The sequence below is a fragment of the Schistocerca americana genome, chromosome 2 (assembly GCF_021461395.2).
Source record: "Schistocerca americana isolate TAMUIC-IGC-003095 chromosome 2, iqSchAmer2.1, whole genome shotgun sequence".
In the NCBI taxonomy this organism is placed as follows: domain Eukaryota; kingdom Metazoa; phylum Arthropoda; class Insecta; order Orthoptera; family Acrididae; genus Schistocerca; species Schistocerca americana.
Window position 1 is genome coordinate 744117502 of NC_060120.1, and position 22174 is coordinate 744139675.

At 39.1% G+C, this 22174-nt stretch overlaps 1 protein-coding gene across 2 annotated transcripts in view; it reads right to left on the bottom strand.

Moving 5' to 3' along the window:
• The window catches only part of LOC124594853 (serine/threonine-protein kinase mTOR), a 264014-nt gene that overhangs the window by 80073 nt on the left and 161767 nt on the right, over nt 1–22174 (bottom strand). For both annotated transcript variants that reach the window (XM_047133312.1, XM_047133311.1), the window contains 5 exons: nt 21768–21898; nt 14261–14465; nt 13162–13333; nt 9375–9555; nt 5331–5547 (listed from right to left, as the gene is read on the bottom strand). In XM_047133312.1, the coding sequence (XP_046989268.1) occupies nt 5331–5547; nt 9375–9555; nt 13162–13333; nt 14261–14465; nt 21768–21898 (906 nt within the window). The remainder of the gene's footprint in view (nt 1–5330; nt 5548–9374; nt 9556–13161; nt 13334–14260; nt 14466–21767; nt 21899–22174) is intronic.

The following is a 22174-nucleotide window of genomic DNA, read 5'->3' on the forward strand; positions in this document are numbered from 1 at the left end:
GTAAAATACAGGGAGCGAAAGGCTATTTACAATTTGTACAGAAACCAGATGGCAGTTACAAGAGTCGAGGGACATGAAAGGGAAGCAGTGGTTGGGAAGGGAGTAAGACAGGGTTGTAGCCTCTCCCCGATGTTGTTCAATCTGTATATTGAGCAAGCAGTAAAGGAAACAAAAGAAAAATTCGGAGTAGGTATTAAAATTCATGCAGAAGAAATAAAAACTTTGAGGTTTGCCGATGACATTGTAATTCTGTCAGAGACAGCAAAGGGCTTGGAAGAGCAGTTGAATGGAATGGACAGTGTCTTGAAAGGAGGATATAAGATGAACATCAACAAAAGCAAAACAAGGATAATGGAATGTAGTCTAATTAAGTCGGGTGATGCTGAGGGAATTAGAGTAGGAAATGAGGCACTTAAAGTAGTAAAGGAGTTTTGCTATTTGGGGAGCAAAATAACTGATGATGGTCGAAGTAGAGAGGATATAAAACGTAGACTGGCAATGGCAAGGAAAGTGTTTCTGAAGAAGAAAAATTCGTTAACATCGAGTATAGATTTAAATGTCAGGAAGTCGTTTCTGAAAGTATTTGTTTGGAGTGTAGCCATGTATGGAAGTGAAACATGGATGATAAATAGTTTGGACAAGAAGAGAATAGAAGCTTTCGAAATGTGGTGCTGCAGAAGAGTGCTGAAGATTAGATGGGTAGATCACATAACTAATGAAGAAGTATTGAATAGGATTGGGGAGAAGAGAAGTTTGTGGCACAACTTGACCAGAAGAAGGGATCGGTTGGTAGGACATGTTCTGAGGCATCAAGGGATCACCAATTTAGTATTGGAGGGCAGCGTGGAGGGTAAAAATCGTAGAGGGAGACCAAGAGATGAATACACTAAGCAGATTCAGAAGGATGTAGGTTGCAGTAGGTACTGGGAGATGAAAAAGCTTGCACAGGATAGAGTAGCATGGAGAGCTGCATCAAACCAGTCTCAGGACTGAAGACCACAACAACAACAACATGTCAATAGTTATTACACTTTAACATAACAGGTGGGTGGAATATAAAATAACTAGGGCCATAAAATTCACTTCTGACCATTCAAATTGCAACACCATGAGGACGGTACACACAAACATCAAACTGGTATTGAGTGTATTGCATGCTTGGATATGCAAATGACAAGCTTTTGATTTCTAAGTAGGTAGGAGTTACACTAACTTACAGTCTTTGTGTAAGGATGGGTTTTACAGCAAGTTTCTCATTCAGAACTCTCAACGTTGGCTGCTTGTTAGATCACATTATGCCTTGCATCAGAAAGAGAAACATACATTAGCCCATGTTGGAATTTGAAAAGGGCAGGATAGTGGCCTATAGAGACATTAACTGTTCTGTGATATTGCTGCTCAAACATATGGGACTCTATGACTGTCATGCAAAAATGGAATATACGGGTTCAGGCCCTCAACAGCCCTGCACGACTAGTGCCCGAGCGGACAGATATATCGTTCACTTGGCTGAGCAGGATTGCTGAGCCACATCACATACATTGATTCAAGAAATGAGCTCGTTTTCATCAAGACAAGTATCCACAAGGACAGTGTGACAGTGTCCAGAGCAGCCCAGACTGTCAGCATTGCAAACATTGTCACAGTTACCCTAGAAGGAGCAGAAGACAGACATGCACTGACAGTGGTGCACTCAACAACAACACCAGTCACATGAGTGGCATCCTGTTGTCTTTTCAAATGAATCGTGGTTACATCTTGATGTGTCAAGGCTAGTGACTGTGCCCTTCCATGTCTTCATCGTATAATCTTTCGACAATGGATTTTCACCCAGCAGCAGAGTATGCACTGATTTGAAACTTCCTGATTTTTATATTTTGTTAATGAACTTATTGACTGCTCAATATGAACTTCCTGATTTTTATATTTTGTTAATGAACTTATTGACTGCTCAATATATCATTTACATAGTGTTGGTTTCTTTTCTACTCATGGTTTTTTTTTACACCAGTTTGATCCTAAGTTTACTGAGTTAAGCAACTGGGGATCCCTTGCAATCATGTATGTACTCCTAAGGGTATACGACGTAATACTTGGATGTAGATACAAATCTTTTGAAATGTGTGTTCATAATTACATAGTGAATATTCATTCTCCTTATCTGATACCTAAATAGTGATGCAACCACCAAAATTACAAAAGATTAAACAAACAAACAAAAAATTAAGATACCGTAAGCTAATTTATTGAGGAAAAAAATTACTGTGAGTTGAGATAATGGTAAGTAGACATAAAGATCGATAAAAAATAGATGTTTAATGAGCTCTTTTTAGTTGAAATCAAATGTAATGCACACAGCAAATAAATATAAAAAATACAAGAAATGTTATCACACTGAAATTATGGTGATAATACTGTGGAGCAGTGAAATTGCTGGATGGGAGGTATGGAAACTACCCTCCCCAACCTTTCTGCATGTTTCCCCCAGTCATGTTCTCATTGTAGCTCAAAGATTTAGTCAGAAGAAATTAGAAGCCTTTTGACCTGTGCCTATGTGTATTGAGACAAATAAGACGAACACTGCCACTGAACAACTCAGCTGTCTGACACATGTACAAGGCGTGCAGAAAATACTGTAGCGAAATACCAATCCTGGATACATTCCTAAGACTTCTCATATTTAGTATATTTTCATGTGAATTGTGAAGTACATTGTAGAAAATACATTATTATTGCTCATCTGTCAGTTCATAAAAAATTAAATTTTGATTACATTAATAATTAAGCAAGTTAGTTTATAGTGATATATGAGGTGCATTCAAGTTCTAAGGCCTCCGATTTTTTTTCTAATTAACTACTACCCGAAATCGATGAAACTGGCATTACTTCTTGACGTAATCGCCCTGCAGACGTACACATTTTTCACAACGCTGACGCCATGATTCCATGGCAGTGGCGAAGGCTTCTTTAGGAGTCTTGACCACTGGAGAATCGCTGAGGCAATAGCAGCACGGTTGGTGAATGTGCGGCCACAGAGAGTGTCTTTCATTGTTGGAAAAAGCCAAAAGTCACTAGGAGCCAGGTCAGGTGCGTAGGGAGCATGAAGAATCACTTCAAAGTTGTTATCACGAAGAAACTGTTGCGTAACGTTAGCTCGATGTGTGGGTGCGTTGTGTTGGTGAAACAGCACACGCGCAGCGCTTCCCGGACGTTTTTGTTGCAGTGTAGGAAGGAATTTGTTCTTCAAAACATTTTTGTAGGATGCACCTGTTACCGTAGTGCCCTTTGGAACGCAATGGGTACGGATTACGCCCTCGCTGTCCCAGAACATGGACACCATCATTTTTTCAGCACTGGCAGTTACCCGAAATTTTTTTGGTGGCGGTGAATGTGTGTGCTTCCATTGAGCTGACTGGCGCTTTGTTTCTGGATTGAAAAATGGCATCCACGTCTCATCCATTGTCACAACCGACGAAAAGAAAGTCCCATTCATGCTGTCGTTGCGTGTCAACATTGCTTGGCAACATGCCACACGGACAGCCATGTGGTCGTCCATCAGCATTCGTGGCACCCACCTGGATGACACTTTTCGCATTTTCAGGTCGTCATGCAGGATTGTGTGCACAGAACCCACAGAAATGCCAACTCTGGAGGCGATCTGTTCAACAGTCATTCGGCGATCCCCAAAACAATTCTCTCCACTTTCTCGATCATGTCGTCAGACCGGCTTGTGCGAGCCCGAGGTTGTTTCGGTTTGTTGTCATACGATGTTCTGCCTTCATTAAACTGTTGCACCCACGAACGCACTTTCGACACATCCATAACTCCATCACCACATGTCTCCTTCAACTGACGATAAATTTCAATTGGTTTCACACCACGCAAATTCAGAAAACGAATGATTGCACGCTGTTCAAGTAAGGAAAAGTCACCATTTTAAGTATTTAAAACAGTTCTCATTCTCGCCGCTGGTGGTAAAACTCCATCTGCCATACGGTGCTGCCATCTCTGTGACGTATTGACAATGAACGCGGCCTCATTTTAAAACAATGCACATGTTTCTATCTCTTTCCAGTCCCGAGAAAAAAAATTGGAGGCCGTAGAACTTGAATGCACCTCGTACACTGAGGTGACAAAAGTCATGGGATACCTCCTAATACTGCATTGGAACTCATTTTGCCTGGCACAGTGCAGCAACTTGATGTGGCATGGACGAGTCACTGAAAGTTCCTGCAGAAATACTGAGCTGTGTTGCCTATGTAGCCATCCATAATTGTGAAAGTGTTGCTTGTGCATGATTTTGTGAATGACCGACCTCTCGATTATGTACAATAAATGTTTGACAGGATTTATGTTGGGCAATCTGGATGGCCACATCATTCGTTTGAACTGTCTAGAATATTCCTAAAACCAATCATGAACAATTGTGGCACAGTGACACGGAGCATTGTCATACATTAAAATTCCATCGTTCGTTCTTTGGTAACGTGAAGTCCATGAATGGTTGTAAATGGTCCATGACTGGTTCAGTTAAATCAGAGGACCTAGCCCATTCCGTGAAAACACTGCCCACACATGTATGGAGTCACCACTAGCCTGCACAGTGTCTTGTGACAACGTGGGTCCATGGCTTTGTGGGGGTCTGCACCACAATTGAACCCTACCGTCAGCTCTTACCAGCTGAAATTGGGATTTGTCTGACCAGGCTGTAGTATTCCAGTCATCTAGGCTCCAATCGGTATGGTCATGAGCCCAGAAACTGTCCTAACCAATACATTCATTGTACCTTCCACATTGATTTATGTGGTTATTTCATGCAGTATTGCTTGTCTGTTAGCACTGACACCTCTATGCAAATGCCGCTGGTCTAAGTCGTTAAGTGAATGCCATCGGTTGCTGCTTTGTCCATTGTGAGAGGTAATGCCTGACACTTGGTATCCTCAGCACACTCTTGGCACTGTGGTCTCAGAATAGTAAATTCCCTAGCGATTTCCAAAATGGAATGTCCCATGTGTCTAGCTTCAACTAGCATTCTGCATTCAAAGCCTCTTAATACCCGCCATATAGCCATAAACAAGTCGGAAACCTTTTTACGTGAATTGCTTGAGTACAAATCACAGTTCCGCAAATGCACTACCTTTTATATCTAGTGCATGTGATACTATCACCATCTGTATATGTGCATATCGCTATCCCATGACTTTTGTCACCTCAGTATACTGGTGTGATGGGAGGAAACTATGAACAAATGCTGAAATTGGTGTTTTCCTGTAAAGCTGTAAACATGCAGCATCATGAACTTGTGGTACTACTGTACTGATTGCATGTACCTGTTGCGCAACGTGATACTGTTCTCGGTGCACAGCTAACACGGCACGGTAGAATGCCCCATCTTGTGAATCTCTTGGTACGCAGGCCACAAATTGCTCCATAGCTTCCCACTGGCCAAGACCCCAAGCTGAGGCAGCAGCCATGCGGGACATCCTTTGTCTCCCATCTTCATCAAAGTGGTTCCAGTTCTTGCGAGCTACTTCGTGCAGTTGACCCCTTTGTTTCAATTAAAAATTACTTTTTACATTAAACAATAATAATTTATTGCTTTCCTGAATACAAAATTATTCTACTAATCATGTACACAAACACACAACATACGTATGACTATTTAAAAATTTAGAGTATATTATGTTAAAGCACTTTTTTTATGAGAAAGACAGTTTCAATTTCTGTTGTTTCATGATCAGTCACAAAGTTACATCAGTGCTATTAAAATGAAATGCAAGAATTATAACAATGCCTTTAGTAGAGACCATCTCATACTTCAGATACATGTACATTTACAGCGATCATAGTTTTTTGTATTGAACCAATTTTATACATTAAGTTAATATATACACAAAATTCATAGCTTTCTTCCTATTTCTTGAGCAGGTGACTTTTACAAGCATTTTACATCTTTGTCATCACATCTATCTTAAAGGACATTGTCAAGTACAGTGAGTGAATGTTTTAATGGCATTCTCTACTGAGAAACTTTTTCTGAAATCCAAACTGTGATTTATTAAAGATATTATTGCGTACTATTCTGGACTACATCATACTCTCAAAAATTTTGGAAAATGATGTCGGTAATGAATGCGTTCAATAGCCATTGATGTATCTCCTGTCAGATCTTTTAAAGCACTGTTTAGCAGTGGTGTATTTCAATCTCTCTAGGAAAATGTCCTGAGTCAGTGATGAATTACATATTTTGTAAAAGACACTACTTATTATGTGGGAACAACTCTTTAATATTGGGTTGGAAACACTATCAAATCCAGATGAGCTTTTATTTTAGTGCAAATTTATAATTTTCTTACTTCCTGGATGAATTTCACTCTGCAGTGCCATGTGAGCTGATGTGAAACTTCCTAGCAGATTAAATGTGTGTGCCGGACTGGGACTTGAACCCAGGGCATTTCAAAGCAAGGAGATGAGGTACTGGCAGAAATGGAGATGTGAGGACAGGTTATGAGTTCTGATCAGGTAGCTCATTTGGCAGAGCACTTGCCCATGAAAGGCAAAGGTTCCAGGTTCAAGTTTCAGTCTGGCACACAATTTTAATCTGCCAGGAAGTTTCTTGATTTCACATGGAGAAGTGATTGGGATATCCATATCTGCCTGTGACTGACAGTTACATGCAGAGATAGAACTGTAGAAGTCAGATAAGCTTCCCAGATCATACCTCCTAGACCCAGTTCTGCACAAATTTTGAACTTATCACAAACATTAATTGCAGCATATATTCTGCTAAAGAATAGAAGAATGTCGTCTCTGGAATTAAGATACATTTATTCTACATAAATAAAACAAGGAATTACTGATGAAACAAAACTAAATGGACTGCAACACAAATTCCAAAACATCAATTTATGAACAGCAGAAGAAATGCCAAGGAGAATAGCCTTGGACCATAACAAATGAAGTAGATTTAAGGACCCCACAGTTTATTTTGTTTGTTCAGGTGGAGAGAAAGAAAACAAATTTTATCGCAGGAATTCTGCAAAAGACTGCATGTGCTACAATTTAAGAAGGAAAACAACAATTTACCAACACAGCTTCAGGAAAAGTGTGTTTAATATAAATGAGAATGGAATTATCAGGAGTGGTAGGATTGTACTCACAATTACTTACTGCTCATCATGTTTGATCTTAAGTACTGCTTACAATTCTGAGACATGACATTTGTGTTTCTGAGAAGGAATTTTTGAATCAGCTTATTTTTACAGCAGTACCACCAACGACGGAAAATTGGGGAAAAAATCACGCAGTCACAAATTTTTGTACCGTGGCAGGATGGGGTGCCATGAACAACATACTAGAAATCCTGACTGGTGTGGTGTGAGGCTGGGGAAGGGGAGCAGTTAAAGGTCAATTTTTAACATTTCTCACATTTATACAATGGAGTTATTTTAAGCTTATTAGCTGAGTACTTATTTGGAGTTATTAAGGGAACTATTATGTCAAGAAGTTCAACAGCTGGAGCTGTCTACTACACTGGAGAGACTGTTCCAAGTGTAACACGCTGTCAATATGTATTCGACAATGTTAAATTTTGTCCACTATCAACAGCTGAAATATTTTTCATGGCATGATAGGTACCAAATAGGTCATCCCAGCCTCAGCTCTCTCCCCACATATGAAGAGGCCCAGTGCTTAAACTGGCTCCCTTTGCAACAGAAGTAGGTCATTTAGGTGTAGTGGAACATCTTATATTTAAACATAAGTCACGCAATGCATTAGAGAAGATTACTACCTAGACTTGAACAAATAACATATTTACATCTACCTTGCAAGATATACTTTGGATGTGTGGAAAGAGCCTCCACTCAGTAAAGCCCATTTCTATAAGTGCCATTAATTTCTGAGTGTGAGAATTACACAGTCTAAGATTAACACAAGTTATGGTGAGGGAAGTGCAGTAACTTTCTAGTGGTGGTGGTTAGTGTTTAACGTCCCGTCGACAACGAGGTCATTAGAGACGGAGCGCAAGCTCGGGTTAGGGAAGGATCGGGAAGGAAATCGGCCGTGCCCTTTCAAAGGAACCATCCCGGCATTTGCCTGAAACGATTTAGGGAAATCACGGAAAACCTAAATCAGGATGGCCGGAGACGGGATTGAAGCGTCGTCCTCCCGAATGCGAGTCCAGTGTGCTAACCACTGCGCCACCTCGCTCGGTCAGTAACTTTCTAGTCACTCACTAATTCTAAATCAAGTGAATATAACATGGTCACACGGCTATACAATACACTGTCACTGAAAGACAGCAGCAAAGTGGCACATTTACCAATGCCACCCTTTTCTCACCAACACAATCTAGGTCACTGGCAACATCACACCAATAAATTAAACACTTCTCAACCACTGCTTGTAGGAATGTATTTTACATAAAAGCTCACTTAACAATTGGAAATAAGTACTCACGTAACACTAAAAACAGCACCATTATATAAACTTGAGTACAGTGAAGTTCTTTTGCCTACTCACATAAGAGAACTTGACAGGAAATGCTGAGAAGGTATAATAATCAATCTGTAAACTGAAAAGTGGGCAGTGCTCATGGTGGGTGATGTTGCCTTTCCCATAGGAACACTATAGTTGCCATACAAGATGACTAAGAATCAAGTTTCCCCTCTAGCAGTGTACGACATTGTGCAGAGATTTACATAGAATATATCCACATTCATATCTTGTGTTAGTATTACTAGTGATCATAACCATATAACATGTAGTGTTAATGCACTTTGTGGAAAGTACCCCCGCCCCCTCCCCCCAGGTATAAATACAAACTATCAGCTGTGATTCATAAGGTGAACTGCAGAAGCTTCTGTATAACTTTGTGAAACACTCTATAGTTGCTTCTTGTGACACAGTGGGGTATAGAGAGTAGGGACTCGCCTGCTTGCTCTTCAGTTTGCAGACCTACAAAGGAAGTATGTGCATGACCACAACACAGTGATCTGCCATCCTTCACGCATCTACACAATTAATCTCTTAATAGGGTTCTACTTCACTTAAACATGGTACACATTTTTCAAATTTGTTCTTAATCCACTTCTTTTAATGATAATCGTTGATTTTCTACCATTCAGTCTGTGATTTTTCCATCCTCTTTTTAATATGTTGTTCATGACACGCTCTCCTACCACCGTACAAAGATTTGCAACTGTACTAATTATTTCTGTTGTTCATCCTTTTTTGGTTTTCATTGACTGAGTTACACATATAATTTCTTATTTCTCTATCGAGCTACTCTTTTCATTTTACTTTACCACACACAATAAACTCCTGCTAAAGCAGGAAAATGCAGACAGAGAATACATCCTTAAACGGCTCACCATTCACCAAGGGCTTCGAGGCATCTCATTTGCCCAAGTGCTAACTCAACATCACCAGGACATTCATCTAGACGCTCTTCATATGAAATAAGAGCTTTCTCCCAGTTATGTAGTTTCTCATACCACCTCTCTTGGACTTTGAGGTCTGCACCCTGATGATTCATCACATATTCAAGCAGACCTGAAAAAAAAACAAAGATCAATATTACATTAACACTAATAATAATAATAATAATAATAATATACGCTTATCATTTCTCAGTGGTGTTTTTTTGTTGGTACACCATATCTCCCACATGTCTTAATCAAAATTAATGACTGATATATCATTTTCAGGATTTGGTTCACCACTAATGACTAAAAATACACAAGAATTTAGAAGATGCCATCTATTGACAATCTAATTTTACTATTATGCACAACAGTGGTTGGAGTTGTTTACTTTCTTTAGGAAAGCATTTGTACGTGCAAATAAACTGAATTACACCAATAGTCATCATCACAGATGAGTACTGTTCACTTCTCTAACTTAATTTATACTTATTTATTTAACTTTTGGTTCATAATTACTTTACAATATTTGCAACATAAAGTTACATTTCTCCTAACCTCAATACCATTAGTCTACAGTGCATATTTCTTTTTGTAACTTAATTCTTCATTACTTTATAGAATTTTTAGTAACCTCAATGCCATATCAAAATCTTAAACATTGTTAATGTATTTATGATAATTTTATTACCACCATATTCAGTGCCAAAGAAATCAATGAACAAAATGTTTCGCAGTTCTATTCCAGGGTGATTCTATGTTTAAAAAAATGATGATTGTACAAGAGTTAATAAATATGTCACTTTCAATTTGTTATATAGTGAGGCAATGGCTTACATCAGTATTGATTCTGCACAACTTGAAGAAATAAACAACATTCAGTTGTACCCGTAGAATTTTAAATCCATCTGGTTTACCACCTTATCAATTGCTTTTAAAGAAAAATGTTGTTATCACATTATTATGAGAAGGAAAGTTGTCGCTCACCATATAGCGGAGATGCTGAGTCGCAGATAGGCACAACAAAAAGATTTTCACACTTAAGGCTTTCAGCCAGTGGCCTATGTCAACAATAGACACACACACACACACACACACACACACACACACACACACACACACGCAAATGCGTCTCACACACAAGCCTGCAGTCTCAGGCAACTGAAACCACACTGAGAGCAGCACCACCAATGCATGATGGGAGTGGCAACTGGGTGGGGGAAAGGAGGAGGCTGGTGCAGGGAGAGCAAGGCATAGTATGGTAGGAATGGCAGACAGTGAAGTGCTGCAGGTTAGGCGGTGGGCAGGGGAGAGGCGGGGAGTGGGGGGGATAGCAGAAAAGGAGAGAAGTAGAGATAAATAAATATAAAATAATTAATGAAAAGAAAAAAACTGGGTGTGGTGGTGGAATGAAGGCTATGTAGAGCTGGAATGGGAGTAGGGAAGAGATCAGATGGGTGAGGACAGCAACTAACAAAGGTTGAGGCCAGGAGGGTTATGGGAACATAGGATGTTCTGCAGGGAAAGATCCTACCTGTGCATTTCAGAAAAACTGGTGTTGGTGAGAAGGATCCATATGACACAGGCTGTCAAGCAGTCACTGAAATGATGGATATCATGTTTGGCAGCGTGTTCAGCAACAGGGTGGTCCACTTGTTTCTCGGTGGCCATTTATGCGGACAGACAACTTGTTGGTTGTCATGTCTATGTAGAATGCAGCACAGCAGTTGCAGTTTAGCTTGTAGACCACATGACTGTTTCACAGGTAACCCTGTCTTTGATGGGATAGGTGCCATTAGCGACCAGATTGGAGTAGGTGGTGGTGGGAGGATGTACGGTACAGGTCTTGCATCTAGGTCTATTACAGGGGTATGAGCCCTGAGGTAAGGGATTGGGAGCAGGGGTTGTGTAAGGATGGACAAGTATATTGTGTAGGTTTGGTGGACGCTGGAATACCACTGTGGGAGGGATGGGAAGAATAGTGGGCAGGACATTTTTTCATTTCAGGGCATGACAAGAGGTAATCAAAACCCTGGCGGAGAATGTAATTCAGTTTCTCCAGTCCTGGGTGATACTGAGTTATGAGGAGAATGCTCCTCTGTGGTCGGACGGTGGGGCTTTGGGAGGTGGTGGGAGACTGGAAAGATAAGGAATGGGAGATTTGTTATTTTACAAGGTTGAGAGGATAATTACGGTCAGTGAAGGCTTCAGAGAGACCCTCGGTAGAGTTCAAGAGGGACTGCTTGTCACTCCAGACGTGATGACCATGGGTGGCTAGGCTGTACGGAAGGGACTTCTTGGTATGGAATGGACGGCAGCTGTTGAAATTGAGGTATAGCTGGTGGTTAGAAGGTTTGATATGAATGGAGGTACTGATAAAGCCCTCTTCAAAGTGGAGGTCAACATCTAGGAAGGTGGCTTGTTGGGTTGAGTAGGACCAGATGAAGAAAATGGGAGAGAAGTTGTTAATGTTCTGGAGGAATGTGGATGGGGTGTCCTCACCTTCGATCCAGACTGCAAAGATGTCATCAATGAATCTGAACCAGCTGAGGGGTTTAGGATTCTGGGCGTTTAGGAAGGATTCCTCTAAATGGCCCATGAATAGGTTGGCATAGGATGGTGCCATGCAGGTGCCCATATCTGTATCCCGGATTTGTTTGTAGGTAATGCCTTCAAAGGAGAAGTAATTGTTGGTGAGGATACAGTTGGTTATGGCAACTAGGAAGGAGGTTGTTGGTTTGGAATACGTCAGGCATTGGGAAAGGTAGTGTTCAATAGTGGCAAGGCCATGGGCATTAGGAATGTTAGTGTACAGGGAGGTGGCATAAACAGTGACGAGCAGGGCACCGTATTGTAAAAGGACAACTGTGGAGAGTCGGTGGAGGAAATTTTTGGTATCTTTCGTAGGAGGGTTGGTTCCAGGTAATAGGTTGAAGGTGTTGGTCTATGAGAGCAGAGATTCTCTCAGCGGGGCACTGTAACCGGCCACAATGGGGCATCCTCGGTGATTAGCTTTATGGACTTTAGGAAGCATGTAGAAGGCAGGAGGTGGGGAGTGGTAGGGGTGAGTAGAGAGGAGGACTCTGGGGAGAGGTTCTGCGATGGGCCCCCCGCCGCCCAACCTGCAGCACTTCACTGTCCTCCATCCCCACCATATTGTCCCTCCCCCTTCCCCCCCAGCCTTCTCCTTACTCCCTCCCAGTCGCCACCCCCATCATGCACTGGTGCTGATGCTCACCATGTGTTTTCAGTTGCCTGAGACTGCAGGCGTGTATGTGAGTTGCGTTTGCGTGAGTGTGTGTGCGTTTGTGTGTCTATTGTTGACAAAGGCCATTGGCCAAAAGCTTTAAGCGTGAATATCTGCAACTCAGGATCTCTGCTATTTGGTGAGTGGCAACTTTCCTCCTTATAATATTTTTACAATCCATCCTGGATTTTCCATTGATGAGACAACGATTCCCCATTTGACCTTATGCTTTATTAATGGTCATAGCGAAGTTTGGTAAAACAGAGACAATATATGCTTTCTACATGTTTTGAGTAAACCATATTGTACTGAATGATGTCGATTTTTTATAGTGAGACTACAATTTGATAATACTATTGATGACCGATCAGGATCGAGTCCAAAAAATTTGCAAGGATCAAATAGTAATAGTAGTACTAGTATTTATTATAATATGCTATATAATGAAGACAGATGCAAAGCTTAAAAACTACTGCACAAATAGTTCACCTGCAGCTGCTTCTTTCTGTTGCAGTTTGTTGTTAATGGAAATAAGTGCCTCAAATACTTGGTTATTTGGTTCTTTGTGAAACTCATCCTCTTTATAATGAAGTGCTTTTGCATATGCTCTGCAGTGCATTGCACGTTCTCCTAACAACTGTGGATCCAGTGGCAATGGACCCTGAAGAGGAAATTAATTTTGATAATAATATACACAAATAATTCACATAAGAATACTCAGTTATCTACCATAAGCAGAACATTTAAATGGCAAACAGATACTTTTGAGTAAATGGAAATATAATGATACAATGCCAGAAATGGATATTTGATTTTCATAAAATGCTTTTATAAGATGGTAAAAGTGGCAGTTGCTCGAAACGTTTGTGATGATAGTGTGAGTAACAATACGCTAAAGTTGTACTGCTACATTACTTAATAGACCATTTTCAAAAAATAGAAGTTAGTATTTTGGTCTTCACTTCTTCATCATTTATTTCATTCCTGGTATGACCAACAAATAAGTGGTTAGGATATTTCCACCTGTTGCTTGACGCTATGAAAGTTTTGGCAAATTAAGTTTTGCTTCCAAATTTATTGAATATTTCTTGCATTGCTGCTTTTAAACTGGTTTTGAATCTGTCTTTTTTTTAAGTCAGCGGCTTAGATCTGGAAAGAAACTCAGCTTTCGCTGTTGAAGTAGCGTGAATTTTTGCCACCCCATACAGTCTTCTTGGAAAATAAATATGTAGCATGTTTGCTGCAGTATTCTGGAGTTCACACCAAAGATCACTGACATATTCCTCAAATCTGACATGAAATTTTGCTGCTGGTTGAAGAGACGAAGACTAAGCTATACCAGGTGTCTTCCAAAATGTACTTGCATTATCAAAGTTCATTTTTATCTACTCTGACCTACCACTAGTACAGCAATAGTCATTTTTTACTTCACATAGTGACAGAGGAAAAATATGTGTAAAATATTCAGTGCTCGATATAAAGTGGCACCATTTATGTTATTATTATCTGTGTTGGTTCTATTTCAAAGCCAATCACAAAATTTTTATTCATACACATACTGAATCTTTGATTAAATGAAGATACATACCTTATCACAGTGTTCCATGAATTCTGCAAGGTTCAGAATAGTCTGTGTTATTTCAGGAAGGTCTGGAACCATAAGAGCCTGTTCCAAACTCTGAATTAGCTCATCCTGTAGTGATTTGCTAAGTTCAGTCCAGCAGGAGACAAATGCAGCATTGAAAAGATCACGTGGTAATTGAGAATACGTCTGTGCCAGAGCCCAACATGATCTGAAACATTTAAAAAAAAGAAAAACAAATGATACGCTGTAGCAAGCACATTTTTCTGTCAGATATTGATGACTGTATCCAGCCTATGTCAAATAAAATTAGAAATATTTCTTAGAACACATTCAAAGTCTATATCAAAACAGTCACAATTATGATTCTTGATGTTTTTAAACACTTAATTACTTTCATTTTTATGTTTTCTGGCATTCCTTAGTTACTTCTATATTCTTAGGAAGTGATTTGTTTACTGCAGCTAAATGAAAGGCTGTTTTCACTTCTTTTTATACGCGAATCATTTTCAGTGGCCTGCAATATATGTTTCTTTTGTGTATAACAATTGCTTCACATAGCAATTATAGATTTGTTACTACATTACATGTTTTTGTTAGTCTTTTGCTGTTAGGTGCGAAACAACTTTTTGTAGCACAAGTTTTGTGAGGTTAAATGACCTTTTTTTCCATTTAAGATTTGTGGACTTATTAGTGCATATGTGCCATCCAGGAGATGTACTTAGTTTCGTACACAGCATGTCCGATTTTTGGCATTTTATGAGCACGTTTCAATTCACTTCCACTGTTCACTGTGTTTTGTTTTGATTTGTTTACTGTATGTAGTATTGCCAACTGTCATTCTGTGTTTTTCCTTCATCTTTTGTTTGTGTTGTAGTGTCTGTATTGTTTAATCTTGTTTTGTTTGTTTGCAATGGCCACGCATATTTTTTAAGTTATTGTTTAGTCTGGGTATGTTCTACATCTCTGTTTGTTATTGACCGATGAGTTTTTACTTATACTGATTTGGTCATTTGTTACTTTCTTGTACATTGCATGAGCTCTTTGCATGTGAAAGTTTCCTTTAATATTGGTTCATGTCCTAGCTTTATAAGGTGTCCAGCAAAGCTGGAGTGGCTATTTTCGTATTTCCGGCTTCTTGTGTGTTCTTTTATCTAGCTTTGAAATATATGCCTGTCGATTCCCAGGTAGATGGATTTGCAGTCTTGACATTCTAACTGACATACGTCGGCTCCTTGGTATATGTCTTGTTGTTCCACAGGTGTTCATAAATGTGATTGGAGTGTATAATCCTTGTTTCTTCAGTACATCTGCTGTTCTGTGTGTCAATCTGTGTCTTTATGTCATCATTTCTTTTTGTTGGTCATGTCATGGGTGTTCCCGTTCTGTGTGTTTGGGTGTACAGGAATATCTGTGTTGTTTGTGTGCTGTTTATTTTCAATTTTCGTTAGTTTTGTTTTAATTTTATAGTTGAGTTCTTGCATTATCTGCGTGTTACATACACTGGTTTTGTCTCTGAGCTGTATTGTTTCTAATTCTTTTTCATCGTTTTCTCCACGGAGTGGCATTTTGTTCAGATGTATTGTATGTTGGAAACCTACTAGTTTGTGGTTTTCTGTGTTTCTGTGTGGCATGTATAATTGTACCTGTTGCTGTTGGCTTTCTGTGGATGTGAAATTGTGCTTATTATAGTATCTCTCTCTACTATATTTGTTTATAATGTAACTGGATAGATAAAAAATCTACTACCAAGCAGTGGCAGGAGAACACACACATAAAAAAAGATTTTACTTTTCAAGCATTTGGAGCCACTAGATCCTTCTTCTGGTTGATGGGTTGAAGGGAAAGGAAGAGGGGTGAAGGAAAAGGACTGGAAAGGTTTAGAAAAAGGGGTAGAGCTAGGTAAAGTAACCCAGAACCCCGGGTCAGGGGAGACTTACCGGATGGAATGAGAAGGAAAACTGATTCATGGGGACTGCCAAAAACTCATTATTTCATTTTGTTATATTTGTTTGTGTGTTTCTTTTTCTATGGTGAGCTGAATATAAAAATCAAATAAATATTGTCCCTGAAATGGATATTTTTATTTATACTGTTTATGTCTGCATGCATGAAGCTGGTTTATTTTCTCTACTGATTCATCTTCCATACTAAGCCATTTTCAGTTGAATTTCAAAATGAGGGTTTACTGAACTTCATAGATCTGCAAATTTTGGGGTGGATTCAAAACTGAATATAGACAATTTATCATAAGCCACATACAACGGACCTAATTACCATGACTGACTCATGTCACCCAGCTGCACAATAATGTGTGTATTTTTCTTCATGTTCTATTGGGTGGCAAAGTTATGATTGGAGAGTGTCACAGTTAATAAAGAAATTAATACAATACTACAGGTTGGTTTAGCTAATGGGTCTGCAGTTAAAAAAAATTCAGATTTAGATAAAAAGATTTACAATAAAGTACAGAAGCAGACAACCTTGAGGTCGTCAGAGACAGAGTACAAGCTCAGATTGTTTGAAGGATGGGAAAGGAAATCAGTCGTGTCTTTTCACAGGATATAGCCCAACATTTGCATGTAGCAATTTGGGAGAATCACACAAAACCTAAATTGGTATGGCCAGATGTGGGTTTTAACTGTCATCCTCCCAAATGTGTCTATAGTGTGTTAACAACTGCACCACTTCGCTTGGTGAACTTTTGTGATACAAACCATCACTAGAAATGAAGTATTATTCACAGCTTAGCTTCAAAATATGTTGAAATGCAAACTGATGACAGATATTCATGTATTCAACATCACTCTTCCCTGCCAACACATTTTCTTTATACTTTTTTCCACTCCCATCATTCGTACATCAGTTCTTTCTGTATGGACTTAATGTTGTGTTCATGGTTTTCTTAATTTCTCCACCCTCATAGAATTTCTTCTTTTTTGATTTGTCTAGCTCTGGGACTGACATTTCACATGATGTTCACATCACTCATGCCAATCTTTGTCTCAATTTCAAGCTGAAACTTAGAATGTTGATTGAAATGATTATACTGGTAATTGGATTAACCCTTTGACTGCTGTGGAAGTGTTAACTCATCATGCCTCGCCGTTCCCCTGGTGCGCCTGACGTGTAAACACACAGCCTTGGGTCTTCCCTACAGCATTAAGGATGTGTTTACGCGTCCGCACCACCGGCCTTCCCACCATCAGGGGCGAGTTTAGGGGTGCTGAGTCACAGCTACCTGAGCGCTACGGACATGTATACATGCAGAGCTGTCTTTCCACCCTGCTCTTCTAGTAGCTGTTCAGTGGTCTGACTGCGTAGTTCGAGAGTGCATATATCTTTGTTGCTGTGTTCACTCTTTGCAGAATTCGACTTAAATTCCTGTATTTTCATCAGTTTTCTTGTGTTCTATGTGAGAAATGTCACGTCATTGTGGTTGCACAGATAAAGAAATCCTGGATATGCCCACTAAGAGTGACAGTGAGTGTGAATTATTTGACATTGCTAACAGTGATGAGTCTTCAATAGACTCTCAAAGCTGTAGTCCTCAGCCCTTTACATCACAGGGGAGAGCAAGAATTACAGTCAGCAGTTACTCTGAATCTGAGGAATTAGAAAGTGACTGTGAAACGATTCAGAAAAGAGCACACTTAAGTGACACATTTGACTGGAAAGAAACCGATTTCCAGCCATTAAACCATTACTTCGATGACTCGAGTTCAGGATACAAATTTCAATCAGATACTGACCCAAGCATTCTTTCATTTTTTTGTGATATTTATGTCTCAAGAACTGTTGCAATTTATTGCAGACGAAACAAATCGTTTTTACGTTTACACCAGAGAAAATACTACAGAATCTGTGAATTCTCAACTGTCAAAGTGGAAACACACTGGATTTGAGGAAATGTATTGTTTTGTTGTTGTTTGCCTTCTATTGACACTAGTTAAGAAGTTAAAATTGAGTGATTATTGGTCCAAAGATACACTTTTGAACAAACCAGTTTTTAGCGAAATTATGTCCCGAGACCGTTTTTGTCTACTTCTGAGAATGTTACACTTCAGTGATAACTCTGCAAGTATTGGAGGCAACAGCCAATTTAAAATTAGGACGATTGTTGACAAAGTTTGTAAGACATTTCGTAATTAATTTTGCCCACATCACAAGCTTTGTATAGATGAAAGTCTCTTGCTGTTCAAAGGACCACTATCTTTTAAGCAATTTATTCCAACCAAGTGAAGTAAATTTGGAATACAGACATTTGTACTGTGTGACTGTCAGAGAGGGTATATTTCAGATTTTACTGTGTATACAGGTGCAACAACAGAAATTGGGTTCCACAATGTGGGAAAACCTGGCAGTGTAGTGGTGGGAAAACGTGGCAACGTAGTGGCAACTCTTATGGGACCATATTTGGAACAGGGTCGTATTCTATATGTCGATAACTGGTAATCCAGCCTGGACCTGTTCCTCTTGTTTCACAACCATGTAACACCTGCACGTGGCACTGTTCGTAAAACCGGCGCAACATGCCAAGACTGCAGAAGAAATTAAAACGAGGAGAAAATGAGTTTAGGTCCACTGAAAAGGTCCTTGCTATCAATTGGTGTGATAATAGAGAGATATACATAATGACCACAAGCCACACAACACAAATGGTTGACACAGAGAAGACTGACAGAAATACTGGCGAAAAAATAAAGAAACCGCAATGTATTGTAGATTACAATTCGAGTATGGGTGCATCTGACCGTGGTGACATGGTACTGAGCTCAGTGGGATCAGTGCGTAAGACTGTGAAATGGCATAAGAAATATTTTTTTGACATTCTGGATTTGTGCATTCTAAATGCTCATGCTCTCCACTGGTCGGTAACAGGGCAAAAAATGGCACTCGCGGAGTTTCACCTTCCTCTTGTAAGGGATATTGTAGGAAAATATGCTACAGAATGGAGAAAAGCTGGTGGGGGAAGGCGCTACGATGACGAGAAACCTCTGCAATTCACAGGGAGACATTTTCCGGCTGTTATCATGAGTGAACATTCACAGAAAAGTACGCTAATGTGCAGATGCATGATTTGCACGAAACAGAAAGTGCACCGGGAAAATATATACCTGTGCAAAACTAGCAATGTTTCATTATGTGTTGCACCCTGCTTTGAGACTTATCATACAAAGAAGCATTACTAATTGCTGGTCCTTTACTAATCACTGGTCCAAAGCCCGGATCGAAAAGAAGGATGGGACATAGATGCAACAGGTGTAAAATTATTCATACGAAGCCTGACTTCTTCATATGTAGCAGTTTACTGGCAAATGAACGGACTTTGTGATTGAGATTGTGCAATATCTGTACTGTGGCAAATATAATTACGCCGAGAACATTGCGCCAGTATAACAAAATCTATACAAAATCTCTGGGTATGATACATTTAAATTATTAACACGTAACATGGACAGTTATATTCTTTTATCCTTAGTAGTACAAATGTAGATCACACTCAGTCTACTTGTACAAAACATGTTTTCCATAACTGATTTAAACACCTTTGATCAACGAGAAACAAAATGCCAAAGTTAAAACTATTTTCTAAGTACGATTTTTCTTGCTACTTTGCCTCTGTTGTTAGCCAATATTGAAAATTAAACTCATTGTTCTGGGGAGGGTGGGAGGCTTAAAATTTGTTGTTTGAATGAGACTGGCTTTAAGCATTAACAGAAAACGGTATATGAAAAAGAAGTATCGAATACATCCTTCTTTCATCTTTTCATAAAAATCAAAACCTTCTCAACTAATTTGAAGATTATCGGAAAATAGTAGGGGAATAAAATTTTTTATTCCTTATCGTTGTGCAGTCGATCTATTGCACTCTAAATTTCATTTTCGTCATGCGTTCACACTACTAGACATGCTAACCCGAAGTTTAAATTGTTTTCAGGTCTGATTTTCGCACTCAACTTTCATTCCAGCTGTACAGCTTGGTATGTTTTATGGAGTACAGTTTTTTAGCAAAATCAGAATGAAAATACTTTTGATGCTGTTACAAAATCTTCAATTTTGTGCTTAATTCATTCAGTACTGAAAAGTGTATGGAAATGAAACTTTATATTTAAGAACCTTGTGTTCTTAGGTTACTACATGCCAAGTTTAACGTTCGTCATAGCATTAGTTCCGCAGATGCAAGAAGCCAAACTTCAAAATTTTTTCGGGCGCCTATTTTTTTGGCCGATTTACCTACAATTTTCTGGCTCAATATGGCTCGTAAAATTCTTTTCATTATTATTCTTAAGAGAATGCATAAAGTTGTACTAGATGGCCAAATTTTATTTCTTTACAAAAACTATTGCCTGAGATATTACAGCTTAAAGGTGCCAAAAATTCACGCTGGCTCGACACAAGTCGTATTCAGCCAAAAAATATTCAGCACAGAGCAGGTTGAGCAGAGCGGGCCGATCCGGTCCCGGCGGCAGCTCCGAGAAACAGGCACGCAGTGCAGGTAGACGGATTACGCTACAGGCTGCGGTGCCTCAGCACGCTAAGCCCTCAACAGTCAAAGTGTTAAAGTTAAATCATTATACACATCACTTGTGAAATTAGCAGTGAATAACATGATCTTGAATTTGAATTTTTTAGCTGACTAATCAGAACCTAAGTGAATATGATTTTGTTAAGCTTTGGATGTGATAGATATAATAAATGCCTTAAAGATGCTATTAGATAAAAGATTATGTAATTAATGTCACAAACCTGCAAATCAATTAAAAGTAATGTAACTTCTCATTTTTAAAATTAAAGTTCTTACTATAAAATACAAAATCCTAATTCATGCATTTGCAGGTTGGTTTTGAAACCAAACTGCGTTTTTGTTGAAGGATAGTAGTAAACCATAATACAATCACATCTGTATAAAAGAAATCCTCCCTTGACTAATCTGTATGATATGCTAGACCTCATACACTGCCAACTTCAATCAATGACAAATGCGAAACTTTGAGCAGAGAATATCACCATGTCTGCCAAAGTCTCTCTACCCAACATTTCAGGACTAGCATCTCTATGAGGAAGGATGTCATGAAGAATGGTTTATTAACAGCCTAAAGTTTTAGTTTCATTATGACTCTTACTTCACATTACAACAAAAAAACATTCCTGACATTAAAGTTGAATTGGTTCAATAGTCAGACTAGGTTATCTGCTATTTGCTGATGATACTGTGCTGTTTAACTTATTAATGAACAACTGAATATGAGAGTTACAAATGTTAAAAGAAACACTGTTTGAAATAATGATGTTATTAACAATCAATGGAACAATGGCAAATCCAGGATGGAAAGTGAGAGTCTTTTTGTTGTGCCTATCTGCGACTCAGTATCTTCACTATACGGTGAACTGTAACAATCAATGAATTCTTTTAAGTGCATTAACTGCTTCAAAAGTGGCATTAAATATTTTCTCCCTTTTCTTACATAATGTGCACAGCTGCACAGATTTTAATATTTCTAGTATATACCTAAGGGCTGGAGATGGTGACTCTTTCAAAAGCTCAATACTCAATCTGCGAAGCCATTCTAACCAGTCATCCTTTGATACTCTCCTTGTTGCAGTCCAGGCGCGTTGCAGATTGGCTGGAGAAACGTGCAACTGAAACACAAAGTAAATATTTCAGTAGACACAATTGTACACAGAAATAGAAAATCAGGCAAAGCCTAGAATAGCTGCCAGAAAGGCAGATCATTATTCACCTTTACATTAAGTAGTAAAAGAAGAAATGTTGCTCCACTGGTGTACGAAACTGACTTTCTCTACCACTGACCACTGCTTCCAACAGACGGGCAGGGAAAAATGCAAAATAGGGCCAAATACTTATTCATTGTTAATTTCACAAGTAATATGTACTACAATTTATCTTTAATCAAT